Genomic DNA, 15,518 nt, shown 5'->3' on the forward strand with positions numbered 1-15,518 from the left:
GCCTATTTGAATTTCCCTTGTATTTGAACTCTATAATTTTCTTTTATATAATTTAGTCATTGATTTATTTGGATAGGTATTAAAGTAAATTTCGATGATTGAAATTATAATTAGTAAAAGTTCTTTGTGGGATCGATATTTTATACCATTTGTAATGATACATATACTTGTGTGTGTGATATTCGATCAAGTTCAAAGTACCTTTTGTTTAGAGTAATGGTGTTTCACGAATAACTATATTTAGAACAATTTCTATTTAGTAGAATTGTGTTTATTCACAATAAGTTCTACCAAACAGAACATTACCATAGAACAACTTTTGTTTGGAACAAATAAGAATAACCATTATTTATGAACAACTCTCGTTCGAGAACATCCATTGTCTTGCATTCGAAGAGATGTTCCGAGGTAAATGTTTCACAAGATGCGGCTTCACCAAAGTAGAAGAAGTGGAAATAACCTCGAAATATGACAGAGTTCTTAGATTGTCTTCACTCTTAGGATTTTTCGGAGAACTTGGCTTGGTAAATTAAATACGGAGGTAGGTAGGAGGTTTCCTCTTAACATTCTCCTATAACATTGAGTGTTTTTCCTTTCTTTCAAAAATATGGTGAACACTTCTTCAATATTCATCATTATCATCACCAAAAAAGTCATTAACCATCCCGTCTTAACAATTATTGCCATTCTAATTGAAAACTAATTTCATTACTCATATTAAATACCTAGTATAAATATGAGCCCATCACATCTACTTGAGTGACTTTTTGGCACTTTGGTATTCTAATTCTCAAAGCTCTCTAAAATTCTTTCAACTTTTTTTTGTTGTTTAGCCTCATCATCAACCACAATTCCCTTTCTCTTGCTTATCAAACATCACCTGTCGCTGTAAGTAATGTTATAAGATCTGCTCTAGTATTCATCTCTGCCTTTTTTCGATACATCATGTTCACTTATTTGCAAAGCTTGCTCTGAACCCTTTACAATGTTTTAATTTTATCTATATTTAATATAAATTCTCTCATAGGATGTCACAAATGGATATAATGTTATAATCTCTCCAAAAGAGTAAAGTTAATTATAAATTTCTTTTCACATTATTTATTTAATATGAACTTTTATGGTGGTCATAATTTAATTATTATAAAATTTCACTTAATATCAAGTGTCTAGCAATAATGATTATATAATAATGGAGGTTAATGTTACTTTAATACATTAATTTTAAAATTATCATATTTATATATTTAAATTAAGAAAATAACTATAAAAACTCTCATCAAAGTAACCATTACCCTAAAAAAAATGTTAGCCATCAGCATAGTGGATGTGAAAATCCTTGATGGAAAAGAAGAGAATGATAAAATCAAATTGATTAGTGTTAAAAACAGTATTTGCTAAAAGCCAGGAAATAAATGAATGGATGAGCGTATTCTAAGGGATTAAGATGGAAGCATTGATGAGGGGATTGTGTGGTATAAAAGGAGAGGTATGCATGCAATTCAAAATCAACTCAAGCAAATCATCTTCCTCTTCCTCTAGAAGGGGATAATTAATAAATTACGGTCGGCGAAAAAAAGGGTAGGAGATGGCTCGATTGCTGTTAATATCGATGCTATTTCTCTGGGCAGGATCAATCCTTATGGTTCAGGGTGGAGATCCTACCCTTTTTTTCGAATGGAACGTCACCTATGGCACCATTGCTCCTTTGGGAGTGCCAGTAAAGGGTATTCTTATTAACGGACAATTCCCAGGACCAAATATTAACTCTACCACCAACAACAATATTGTGATCAATGTGTTCAATAACCTTGATGAGCCATTCCTTGTAACATGGTAAGCGACTACCAAGAGTATTTTCTTTTTTACATTAATATGATTATGTGCTAGTGAAGAATTTAGCTAATTATCTGTGGAAATGGGATTTGTTGCAGGAACGGCATTCAGCATAGGAAGAACTCTTGGCAAGATGGTGTTCTGGGAACCAACTGTCCTATCCCCCCTGGGAAGAATTACACATATAAATTCCAGGTGAAGGATCAGATTGGCAGCTACATCTACTATCCGGTGACGGCTATGCATAAGGCGGTTGGTGGTTTCGGTGGCCTCCGTGTTAACAGCCGTCTACTCATCCCTGTTCCCTACGCTGATCCGGCTGATGACTATACTCTCTTAGTGGGAGACTTTTTCAACAAGGGACACACCAGCCTCAAGAAGATTCTTGATAGTGGTCGCAACCTTGGGAGATGCGACGGTGTCCACCTTAATGGAAAAGTTGCGAAAGGTGATGGGAAGGATGAACCTCTGTTTACGATGGAGGCAGGCAAAACGTACAAGTACAGGATTTGCAATACGGGTATCAAGACATCTCTGAACGTCAGGTTCCAAGGCCACACCATGAAATTGGTTGAGATGGAGGGTTCCCACACAATGCAGAATGACTATGACTCCCTTGATGTGCACGTTGGACAGTGCTTCAGTGTGCTTGTTACTGCCAACCAGGAACCAAGGGATTACTATGTGGTGGCCTCTACCCGTTTTACCAAACGTGAGGTTACAGCAACTGGCATCATCCGTTACAAGAATGGCAAGGGAGCTGCCTCATCCGAGTTGCCACCACCACCTGTTGGTTGGGCTTGGTCACTCAATCAATTCCGTACCTTCCGTTGGAACTTGACTTCTAACGCTGCTAGGCCTAATCCTCAGGGCTCCTACAAATATGGTTCCATTAACATTACCCGCACCATCAAGCTTGCCAACACTGCACAAAGAGTAGATGGCAAGCTCCGATATGCTCTTAATGGAGTCTCCTATGTCGAACCAACCACTCCACTAAAACTTGCAGAATACTATGGCGTAGCCGACAAGGTTTTCAAGTATGATACCATTCCCGATGAGCCTCCAAGTGACAACACTAAGGTAACTTTGGCACCTATTGTCCTCAACATGACACACAGAAACTTTGTGGAAATCATCTTCGAGAATCACGAGACCGCCATTCAGTCCTACCACTTGTCTGGCTACTCATTCTTTGCTGTGGGGTAAGTATAGCTTCTAACATAACCAATACATGTGGTGATTTGCTTGAGTTGAAGTAATAAGTTGTATAATGATTTGTCGCAGCATGGACGTTGGGAAATGGAGCCCCGAGAAGAGGATGAACTACAATCTTCTTGACGCCGTGAGCAGACACACCATACAGGTATTCCCCAACTCCTGGTCAGCAATCCTATTGACATTCGACAACTGCGGGATGTGGAACCTGAGGTCGGAGATATGGGACAGGCATTACCTTGGGCAACAGCTTTATGCTAGTGTTATTTCCCCTAACCGATCCCTCAAGGATGAGTACAACTTACCGGAAGGTGTATTGACTTGCGGCATCGTGCAAGGCATGCCAAGGCCTCCACCTTTCAGCAGTTAATTTAAATAAGCTTATAAATCTGTATCCAATTATGGTATATGAGGAGAGAGAGGGTGAGAAAAGCTTGAGTTCCAAATGGATTTAATGAAATAAAATGTTTTGGACCATTTGTTTATATTCAAATCACGCGCAAGCTTTCAACAATTTCATTGCTGCCATGTTTTAATTCTAATTTCTATGTTCATTATTAAAATCATATAATGCGTTAATAATAAAAACCATCATCACGAAAGCAATGAATAAATGAAATAGACGAAGCTTACTAATTTATCAGTAGAAACCATTCCTTGTATAAATATTTCTAAAATATATATTAATATAAACTTATTTATATTGTCTACTGTAAATTCCTTTTATAAAGGGGATGAAGAATGTTACTAATTGAAAAATTGATATTATTTTTACCGCAATCAACAAGTATTTTGGTTTATATTTTCGTCACACATCTTACTTGTCACGGATTTCCTTACTTTTTAACGGAGGACATCCATTTTCGAATGCAACACAAATTTCTTTGGAACTAGTTCTTTTTCATAGTTTAATTTCACTTGCTTTCGAGCTTCAAAATGATGAACATAAATGCATTTTGACTTTTAAAACTAAATTCATGTCGGATAACTTGACTATGAATGATTCTAGCATTTGATATCCTTTTGAGCTTATTAAGTTTATTTTTATTTGAATCGAAATGAATCAATCGCTATTAAAGATATTGTTACCTCACTGATTCAACTTTTGGATTCTTTTAAGTGAGAGAAACTCACCTCACGTTCAAATTGTTACGGCATTCAAAGGAGCAGTGGGTGCACTGGGTAACCAGTTGAAGGGGTAATGATCTCTCTTTTGCACCTGCACCTTTTAGTTATCAATCGAGATAACTTGCATGCATGCAGAAATTATTAGGATAGATATGTTACCAATTTTGTACAAATAGATCTGTATCCATTGATCATGTCTTGCTGTGGTGCACAATGGGGACATGCTATTTAGAGTGATCTGTTGGAACCTGTGGAACAGCCGAAATCACGAATTCCTTGTTGCTGACTTTGTCAAAAGTAAGGGTATATTAGAGGTGTAACCTCCCTAATTCGGTCTAGAAATTATGGCCGGATATCTAAAGGCTACACTGTCCATCGAAATGGCTAAAGAAAACTGTTCAGTTTTAAAACTTCTACTTTGACTATCTTTTTAGAAAACTTTTGTCTTAATTCCTCAAAAACCATCAAATTATTAAGTCGACTAAATTTAGAGTTCAGATTATTAAAAGTAGTTTCATTTAAGAAAAACTAATTTGATTTTTGTTTCGTCGATTTGCCTTTCAAGCTTCTCTTCCTTGTTACACAGCGGAAATAGTGGAACCATCAAGTTCAATCTAAACCATCTTTCATGCGATTATTAAGCAAATTTTACATTCATGTTCAGTTTTAACCAACTTGCATGCATGTAGAAATTCAAACATAAAAACCCATGCCACGGTCCAAAATTACAGTCCCAAATAGAAAAAAACCATATTAAAACTTGGGTTAAATTTTGAAAAAAAATACTGCATTAAATAAAAATCGAGATGAGACCTCCGAATGTCGTGCCCAATCCTAACATTGAGAGTTATTTGTAAGAAGTAAACTAAAGAAGTGAGCTTGAAAAGCTCAATGTGATTCTAAACATATGTAAACAATGTATATGCGTACAAACAATCAATGAAGCATACAACCATCATTATAACAGAACATATAGTAAATCATGGCATCAAAACCCTTAGTATTCCAATATTTTATATATGTCATGCTCATGTGAAGCAGTACAAAAGTCTTATCCATCCATCTGCTACACACGAGTTTCTTAGTAATCGTTATCTGATTCACCAAAACAGTAGGAGTCGTAGCTCAATGTAGATGAACCACCAGTAACAATATGCAATTAAACTACCAATAATTTGCAGACAAGCTACCAGTAAGTTGCGCACAAGCCCAAAACCCAAACCTAATATGATTTAAAATTGAATTAAAAGCCCGAACGTTTAGAAATTCTGCTCGTGTAGTCTTCACTAAAACGATCATAAGTTAAGCTCTTGAACTCAAAATCGAGTGATTCAAAATGCGTTTCGAAGTTAAGAGATACATCTTAAAACGCCATGAAGACATCTCAACCCAGAAATGCTAGGATCCCATCCAAAAAGTCATTGTAAGTATGCTGATTTCCCAAGCCTGAAAATTGGTAGTTTTGATGATTGGAATTTAATAAATTTCACCCCATTTGTGCATGTATCAGTATGGCCTCAAACTTCACTGGAAATCTGAGGAATTTAGGTCTGGACTTTTGGCAAAAAAATTCACGAAATTAGCACATGAGAAATGTAACACCCCTAACTCATATCCGTCACTGGAATAAAGTTACGAGGCATTACCGATCAATACACAACATTTCACATAATAACACATACATTTATGCATTCATAGTCAAAATCCATTCAACACAATCATATTGTCCCTTATTAGGGCTTACAAGGCCTTAAAACATGCTTTGAGATACTTATAAAATTTTCATGCAATAGGGATCACACACCCGTGTGAACAGGCTGTGTGCGTCACACTGCTACCAGACACGCCTGTGTCATAAGCCCGTATGCCATAGCTGTGTGAAAACTGGAGGGTATACTGACTTGGGTAACACGGCCAGTCACATGCCCATGCGCCAGCCTATGGCACACGCCTGTGTGTTTAAGCCGTGTAACTCACTGATTTGTTTTAACAAGTTATAATAGGCACATGGTTGAGTCACACACCCCTGTGCTCAACCGTGTGGAACGAAATTAGGCTTGGTTTAAGCCACATTTCTCACCCTCCTCAAGCATACCTAAACCACATCAATTTGCACCTTTCCATACATTCAAAGGCAGCCAAAGCATGCCATTACATACACATATCATGCTATTTATAACCATCTTTTCAACTACTCAAAATCCATAACCAAAAACATACCAAGACAATATGCCAATACCAACCAATTCACCTATCTTCTCTATACATTTTCTCAACATTTTATCATCTATTTCATGCCTCAAAACATACCATTTCATTATCTCAAAATCAAGCCACAACATGTCATCTTCCAAGCAATAATACTCTAACTTACAACTATCCAATAGAGCAACCATATAACCATACCAAACATGCCAAAACATAAGGCAATATATACATCACATATTACTTACCAAACACATGATTCAAGCCAACTTAAATGGCCGTATACACACCAACATTAACATTATTTGCAAGCCAAATCTTATAGCTAATATCAATGCTCAAAACATAACATCAACTCACTAGCCTATACATGCCATATACCATATTTACTAAGCATCAAAAGTACCAACAAGTAGTCGGTAGCGTGAAGACGGTTCCTGATGATCCCTGAGTCCGAGCTAGCTTCGATAATCTATAAAACAGGGAAAGAACACACAAAGTAAGGTTTAAAAGCTTAGTAAGCCATATATAAATAAATTTACATCATGAATCAACATCATTTCCATCAAATAAGCAAATTATGAATAAGCACATATAGATACACAAACCTTCTCATTGATAACCTATTCAAATTCACATGTAATTCATCAAATACTTCTCTTTTTAATACTCGTATGAATCTCGTACGTACCTGTATCACTTAATTCAATCCCATATTCTTTTTCATCTTGACTTTGCCCATTAAACCTTTCGAAATTGACAAGGATACTCGAAAATCACATATAGCTCGTACAATGCCATATCCCAGATATGGTCTTACATGTTATCTCATATCGATGCCAATAGCCCAGCTATGGTCTTACACAAAATCACATGACGATGCCAATGTCCCAGACATGGTCTTACACATAATCACAATACAATGCCAATGTCCCAGACATGGTCTTACATGGAATCTCATCTCGGTAATCCTAATGTCATGACATTTGTATCCTATACTATTCCTAAGGTTCGTACGAGACTTTCGGATATCATAACTCTGTCAATTCTTGTTCGTGTTGCTCGTCCAACATTCATAGCAGTTAATTGAAAAATAAACATATATAATTTAATTTAACGGTATTAATTTGTATATAAACTTACCTCGTAGTCGGAATAGAGGGGCTGGATCGGCTATTCAATAACCTTTTATTTTCCTCAATCTAAATTTGATTTCTTTCTTTCTTGATCTATATACATTCAAAATTAACTCATTTATTCATCAAATCATTCAATTTAGTCAACTAATAATATTTTGACATTTTTACACTTTAGCCCTTAAAGTTCTACAATTTTTATAATTTAATCCTTAATTCACAAATACACAAAATTCATACAATTTCATTACACCCAAGCCTAGCCGAATTTCATATAAGTCCCTAGCACCCAAAATTTTCATTTATTTCATATTTTAACCCCTCAATTTACACTTTTCACAATTTAATCCCATTTAAGCAATTTCATCAAAAATCACTTTACAAAACATTAAAATCTATCAAAAAATATTCATTTTTCATCATCAAACATTCAAAAGCTCAAGCATTTTCAATGGAATTTCACAAAATCATCAACAATTTCAAAAATTAAGGGATGGGCTAGCTAGAACACGAAGTAACGATCACAAAAACGTAAAAATCATAAAAATTGATCTAAAACATACCAAATCAAGCTTGCAAGTGCCGAATGCTTAAAACCTAGTTTGGCTTCTTTTCTTCCCTAATTTTTGGCTAGAAATGGTGAAGATGATAACAATTTTCATTTTTTTATTAATGTTAACATTAATTAACAAATACCAAAATTACCTTTAATTAAAAACCATTTAAAACATCCATTTACTGCCCATTTATGTCAAATTCCACTAAAAATGGTTTAATATCATCATAAGGACCTTTCATGTAATAAATCATAGCAATTAGGCACCTTTATCAAATATAATGCAACTTTTGCATTTTACGCGATTTAGTCTTTTTCTCAAATTAAGCATTTAATCGCTAAAATTATTTCATGAAACTTTCACACATATATAATCACATGCCATAAACACTAAAAATAATATTAAAATAATTTTATGACCTCGAATTTGTGGTTCCAAAACCACTATTTTGATTAAGCTAAAACTAGGTTGTTCCAAAGAAATTCGACTATAGACCCTGTAGTATTCGATCGTCATAGGAAAAGAAAGGGAAAAAAGGAAAAAAAAAATGAGATCAAATATGATCTAGACAACTTACACTTCCCAATTTTCAGATCCAAGATAATGAATCAACAGAAAATGATTAAACACCACAATATACCAAGACAGGAGACTATTTTCAGAAACAAAATGAAGGAAAAAGAGAGGAAATAGGTGCGAAAATGGCAGAAAATTAGTAGTAAAGTTCAGCCATAACAAAGAAGTGAAGAGATGAATGAAAATTAAAAGAAAATGAGAGGAGAAGATGATCAAAGGGAGTGCTATGGCCACAAGTGGAGGAGGAAATGAAGAAAGAGACGATACAAAAATGCAAAAATTAGGGTTTTAAGGGTGACAAGACAAGGATGAAGAAGAAAAATTGAAGAATGAGAGGAAGAGAGGAGGGTGAGACGGCAAAGAGAAGAGAAAAAAATTATCCAAAAGAGATTGAACAGAAAATAAAATACTATAAATAAAAATTGTACTAGGGGAAAGAATCAAACTCAGGTTTCAATGACAATTTCACTAACACTTCAAATCGTACAAAAAAATATCAATAAAATCGAGGAATGACAAGAGACAAGCAAGAATAAAAAAGATGCTAGTGTTTTGTAACAACCTGGGAGCTCTAAAAAAGAACGGAATATTAAGTATTGTTGCCTACAGCCTCCTGTGGAGGGTTGGATAAAATTAAATATGGATGAGGAAGTTTGCTTAGTTGATGATATGGCTACTACAGAAGGTGTTATGCATGACCAATCTCAAGGTTTCATTCGTAGTCTTGCAACGTTGCTCTACTTTTGGACTTGGAGTTACAGGTGCCTTAAAGGGGCCACCAATGGCCTTGGACAAAGGGCTATAGAAAGGTGATTTTAGAACTTGATAAGTTATTGTTAGTTAACATGTCAAATAGAAAGGTTGAGTGTGCTAATAATTCATTGTTATAGAAAGTGCAAACCTTGCTAGCTAGGGATTGACAGATCGAGGTGTAGCATCTTTATCAGGAAAGGAGCGAAAACGAGACTTGGTGTGCCGTTAGGGTTTATCTGTTGGGTTTCTTACACAGGAAGAAAAACAGAACTAAGTCATCTGGATAAAATATGAACTCTTGTTGAAGCTAGAGCAACAAAGCAATAATTCCGGATAAAATATGAAATAAGTTTGAGATTAAAAGAAATGAGAGTTGCAAGGAAAGCAACCAAAAACAAACAGAAGTAAAAGGGATGATATGTAACGCCCGCTTACCCGAGACCGTCGCCGGAGTCGAGCACGAGGCATTACTAAACTTATTTGAGCACTTAAATAAATTCGGACAAGCTGTCCAACTGCGTCATAGTTGCTTAAAAATTCATATCTCGAGTTCCGAAACTCGAAATCAAATTCCATAAATTTTTTCTTAAACTAGACTCATATATCTATCTACTAATTTTTTTTTTAGAATTTTTGGTTGGGCCAATTAGTACAGTTTATTAGTTAAAGTCTCCCCTGTTTTAGGATTTGACTGCTCTGACCTATGTGTATTACGAATTATATATCTCCCTGTACAGAGTTTCAATGACTACGCCGTTTGTTTCTAATAAAACTAGACTCAATAAGGAATCTGTACATATAAAGCATGACTTCTAATTATATTTTTACAATTTATGGTGAATTTCCAAAGTCAGAACAGGGGATCCAGAAATCGCTCTGGCCCTGTTTCACAAAAATTTAAACTTCGCATAAAATATAACTCATATACCTGTTTTATTCCATCCATATGAAAATAGACTCATAATTATTCAATTCTATATTTTATTCATCATCTAATTGTATCTCTACTATTTTTAATGGTTTTTCAAACTCACATCACTGCTGCTGTCTGAATCTATTTTATGGTAAATTTTGTCTATTTCATGGTTTCCATGGATTAGCTAGCAATTTAGCATACATAACACCAAATATGATCATGATTAGCCATTCCAATGGCTAATCATTACCAAGCATTTCCATACCACTCAATATCCATATCATAAGACCATATATACAAAATGATTATAATGCTATACATGCCATACTCAAAATATACAAGCCATTATGCCAAGATGGTATACGGATAGTGTGAGTGGGCCTCCGACCGTTCCCGATTTCTGAGCTGGCTTGTCAAAACTACAATGAATGAAAAGGAGGGAGTAAGCATAAATGCTTAGTAAGTCCATATGAAATTAATAAGCAATTACCAACATGCTTTTAAGATAAAACACCACAATTGTACAATTGTACATACTCAGCTTAAACTGTTTTATCGAGATACATTTACTAAATAATTTATTTCTGGAGCTAAGAAACTCCAAATTAAGTTCCGTTAATTTTCCTTGAAACTAGATTCATATACCTTTCTCTCATAAAATTTTTAGAATTTTTGGTTTAGCCATTTAGTACAGTTTATTCATTAAAGTTTCCCCTGTTTCGCTGTCCTACAGTTCTGATCTCTCTTCACTAAAAATTATTTATCTCATAATTCGGGACTTGGATGATGTTCCCGTATATCCCTATTGAATTTTAAATAAATAAATTAAAACTCATAATTATTTTTGTACAATTTCTAATGATTTTCTAAAATTAGAACAGGGGATCTCGAAGTCATTCAAACTCTGTCTCACAACAATTTAAATATCTTATAACATAAAATCCAATTGCATGCACCGTTTCCTCTATATGAAACTAGACTCATCAGGCTTTAATCTCATATTTTATTCAGCCCTTAACTCAATTTCCACAATTTATGGTAAATTTCAAAAGATACACTACTGCAGTAACCCAAAACTGTCAAGGCCATATTTATTCATTCACCACTACTATTCACTAAATCCATACAATATCATTTCATCCATCATGGTAAGAACACATAATTATGCTTCATAAGCATAGATCCATAATCTCAATGTCATCAAGTATCAAGAACTTATTCCAAATCGTGTCATTTTCATAGTATTCACCAATTCTTAATCTTTTCGGGCCATTTTACATTTTCGTTCATAATCAAATTAGGGAACGATTACGGAATTGAGTACCTCATTATCACAATGCCATAGTAAAACTATGGTCTTACACATAGTCACATATCACATACCGAGGCCATAGCCCAGCCATGGTCTTACACGGATCACATATCACATCGATGCCATATCCCGATATGGTCTTATCTGATAGCACATATCACACCGATGCCATATCCGGATATGGTCTTATACTGAAACACATATCACATTTCTCGAAGCCATAGCCCAGCTATGGTCTTATCTGAAATCACATTTCACATGCTGCCATGGTCCAACCATGGTCTTTTCCAATCAATTCGTCTTAGCCATTGAATGAAAGTACTCAAGTCCGTTGTTCCATTTAATTTGTACTTTTATTCAAATATCATTTTACAATTATCGCAGTTTAATGACATTTTATATGCAATAATATACTATATAATTCATGAAATTTTCATTTCAAAACATTAAATTACACATTGCATTATTAAAAATCATATGAACTTACCTCGATATAAAATATTAGCAATCGAGCCTATTCCTCGTAAACTTTATTTTTCCCTCGATCATGACTTGAATCTCGTTTCTCTTGATCTATAATATAAATTATTTCTACTCATTAACATTTATTTGATTTCTATTTCACTTCACAATTTATGCTGTTCAAATTTCAAAATTACACTTTTACCCCAAAATTTACAGTTTTTACAATTTAGTCCCTGCTCAATTCACCCATCAATTGAACTAAATTTTTTTCTCAATTAACACTTTTATTTTATCATTATAAACTAATTCAAAACCTTTGATATTCTGAATTTCAACACCAACATCTAATTCACAACTTTTTCACAATTAGGTCCTAAATACCATTTTCTATCAAAATGACTTAATAAAACAACCTTAATATGAAATTAGAACTTAAATTTCATAATAATTCATCATATACTGCCCTTACTCAGCCAGGGTAACTTCCAATTTCACCCACCAAATCAAAAACTAATGAATTAGATGATTGGACCTAATTTTAAAAGTCACAAAAACATAAAAATTACTAAGAAATAGTAAAAATTGAACTTACATGGTGAAAAAATATGAAAAACCAGCATAGGAGACCTACTACAGCGTTTCTGGCTGAGAAAGATGAAATGTCTAGATTTTTCAATTACATCATTATTTAATTACTATTATGCTATTTCCAATTTTGCCCCTTGTTCACATTGTTTTCTTGCTTATTTCATACCCAAACCGTCCAGCCATTAACCTTTGGGTCTAATTGCTCTTTAAATCCATATTTTTAAATACTTAAGCTATTCAATCACATCTCACAATTTTGCACTTAGTTTAATTTAGTCCTTTTCACCTAATTAACTACCGAAATCTTAAAATTTCTTGACGAAACTTTAATACTAACTTATTTACACTCCATAAATATTTTTAAAAATATTTATGGCTCGAAGTATGCATTCAAGGTCTTGATACCTCGTTTTAGACCCAATTTACTTATTAAATTCTTTTCTCTCTTTTTTTTAACACAAAATTCACTAATTCAAAATTCTTCTAAATTCACACTTGACTTATAATTATTAATTTATTAAATTTTCAAACATACTTGTCGGATTTAGTGATCTCAAATCACTGTTCCGATATCACTGAAATTTGGGCCATTACATGAGAAAACTGAGAGAACAATAATTGGTTATTCTCATTACCTTAATTTCATCAAATCTATGATGTACATATATAAAACTACAACAATATTTTTAACTTGTAGAAGTGAACAAACATTAAATACATCCTAATGATAACCTAGGACCTGTCTAAAACTGGAAAGTACTTGACCAACTTTATCCAGTCAAAAAGTTTTCTGTCAAATCATATACAGGTCGTCTATTACAAAAACATACTTCATCCGGATAACATACGTACATTTGTAGTTGCTGTATTTCATCCAGATAACATACGGACTACTGTTTGTTGCCACCTTTAACACTTCTCATTGGCTACAAAGCAGCAGACTCAAATTTGCTTCTTTAAATACTTGAACCTGGTGGCAGCTAACGACTTGGTCAAAATATCTACCAATTGGACTTCTAAGCAGCAATGGACCAAGTTGATCTCCTTTGACAACTCTGCCTCCCTCAAAAAATGGTATTTGATCTTGAAATGTAACGGCCCAAATTTCAGTGATATCGGAACAGTGATTTGAAATCACTAAATTCGACATGTGAGCTTAGATATTAGTAAGTAAATGTTAAGTGTGGTTTTAGAATTAATTTTGAATTAGTGAAATTATGTAGTATAGGAAGTTGTAGATAAAACAAAATAAAAACGAGGTATCGAGACCTCGAATTCATAAACCGAGCCATAAATATTTTTAGAAATGTTTATGGAGTGTAAATAAGTTAGTATTAAAGTTTCATCAAGAAATTTTAAGGTTTCGGTAGTTAATTAGGTGAAAAGGACTAAATTGAACTAAGTGTAAATTGTGAGATGTGATTAAATAGCTCTAGTAATAATTAAAGGAGGACTAAATAGGCAATTATACACCTATTATTGGGCTGGACAGCATGTGTGTGCAGGAAAATTAAAAATCAAGTGTGAACAAGGGGCAAAATTGGAAATAGGGTAATAATTTAATTGTAAAATATGATATATTAGGTAAAATCTAGAGTTTTCTTCATTTTTCTTCATTTTTCTTCATCTTCATCAGCTAAAAACACCATTAGAGAGCTTTTAAGAAGCTGGTTTTTATATTCTACAGCATGTAAGTTCAACTTTTGATTATTTCTTGTAATTTTTGTGTTTTTGAGACTTTTACAACTAGGTCCATATGTTTAATTCATTAGTTTTTGATTATATGGATAATTTTGAAAGTTTCCATGAACAAGTGCTGAAATTTTATGATGATTTATCATGGAATTGAGGTTTTAATTTTATTATATGATGATTTTATAAAGAGATTTTTATAGAAATCATTATTTAGGACCTAATTGTGAAAGTTCTGAAATTAGGGTTTTGTGATGAAACTTTGAATGTAAAAGGCTGTGAAATAGTTTATAATGTTTAAATAAAGTGTTATTTGAGAATAATTAGTTCAACTGATGAATAAATTAAGCAGGGACTAAATTGTAAAAATTTGAAAAGTTTGGGGTAATAGTGTAATTTCAAAAATTTAAGGGCATAAATTGTGAAATAGAATAGAGTTGTAATGGATGCTAATGAAGGAATTGTTTTATAATTATAGTTCAAGAAAACGAAGTGAATCGTGGAAAGGAAAAAATTCAAGAATAGTTCTTGAATTTCTATAACTTTTGCAAATTAGCCGAGGTAAGTTCATATGGCAAAATTTAATGTTTTGTTATGAAGATATTATGATTTTTAAGTATATTATTGTAGATGAATACTATCAATTTGTAATAAGTATGAAATAATAGTTAAATAAAAGTACACATTAGTTGGAACAATGGATTTGAGTGCTTTCATTTTGTGACCATGGTGAATTGACGGAAAGATGTGATAAGTGCTCCCGTTTAAGACCACAGCTGGGCTATGGCATCGGTGCAATGTGATATGTGTTCCCGTATAAGACCATAGCTGGGCTATGGCATCGGTGTGACATGATGATGTGATTCCGTATAAGACCATATCTGGGATATGGCATTGGCATGTGATGTGATCCGTGTAAGAACATAGCAGGACTATGGCTTCGGTGTGTGATATGTGACAATGTGCAAGTCCATAGTTTCCTATGGCAATGTGATAATGAAGCACTCAATTCCATTAGTGTTCCATAATTTGTCAATGGAAATAAATGAGAAAAAAGGGCCCAAGGAAGTTAAATTTGTAAATAGGAATATGAAAATTATTCAAAGGAGCTTAATAATGGATTTGTGATTTACAGG

General features: G+C 33.7%; 1 protein-coding gene and 1 long non-coding RNA gene across 2 annotated transcripts; one reads left to right on the forward strand and one right to left on the reverse strand.

The window, feature by feature from the left end:
- The first annotated feature begins 1,481 nt into the window (after window positions 1-1,481).
- On the forward strand, window positions 1,482-3,568 carry LOC108452667 (L-ascorbate oxidase homolog). The gene is made up of 3 exons (XM_017750468.2): window positions 1,482-1,836; window positions 1,935-3,041; window positions 3,124-3,568. The coding sequence occupies exons 1-3, from the start codon at window positions 1,589-1,591 to the stop codon at window positions 3,422-3,424; spliced, it is 1,656 nt and encodes a 551-aa protein (XP_017605957.1). The 5' UTR covers window positions 1,482-1,588; the 3' UTR covers window positions 3,425-3,568.
- A 6,937-nt stretch (window positions 3,569-10,505) lies between these two features.
- On the reverse strand, window positions 10,506-12,732 carry LOC128286477 (uncharacterized). The gene is made up of 2 exons (XR_008277056.1): window positions 12,695-12,732; window positions 10,506-10,744 (listed from the first exon to the last, which is right to left on the reverse strand). It is a non-coding gene; the product is annotated as an uncharacterized LOC128286477 (long non-coding RNA).
- Window positions 12,733-15,518: the final 2,786 nt, after the last annotated feature.

Source organism: Gossypium arboreum, chromosome 13 (genome assembly GCF_025698485.1).
Source record: "Gossypium arboreum isolate Shixiya-1 chromosome 13, ASM2569848v2, whole genome shotgun sequence".
NCBI lineage: Eukaryota > Viridiplantae > Streptophyta > Magnoliopsida > Malvales > Malvaceae > Gossypium > Gossypium arboreum.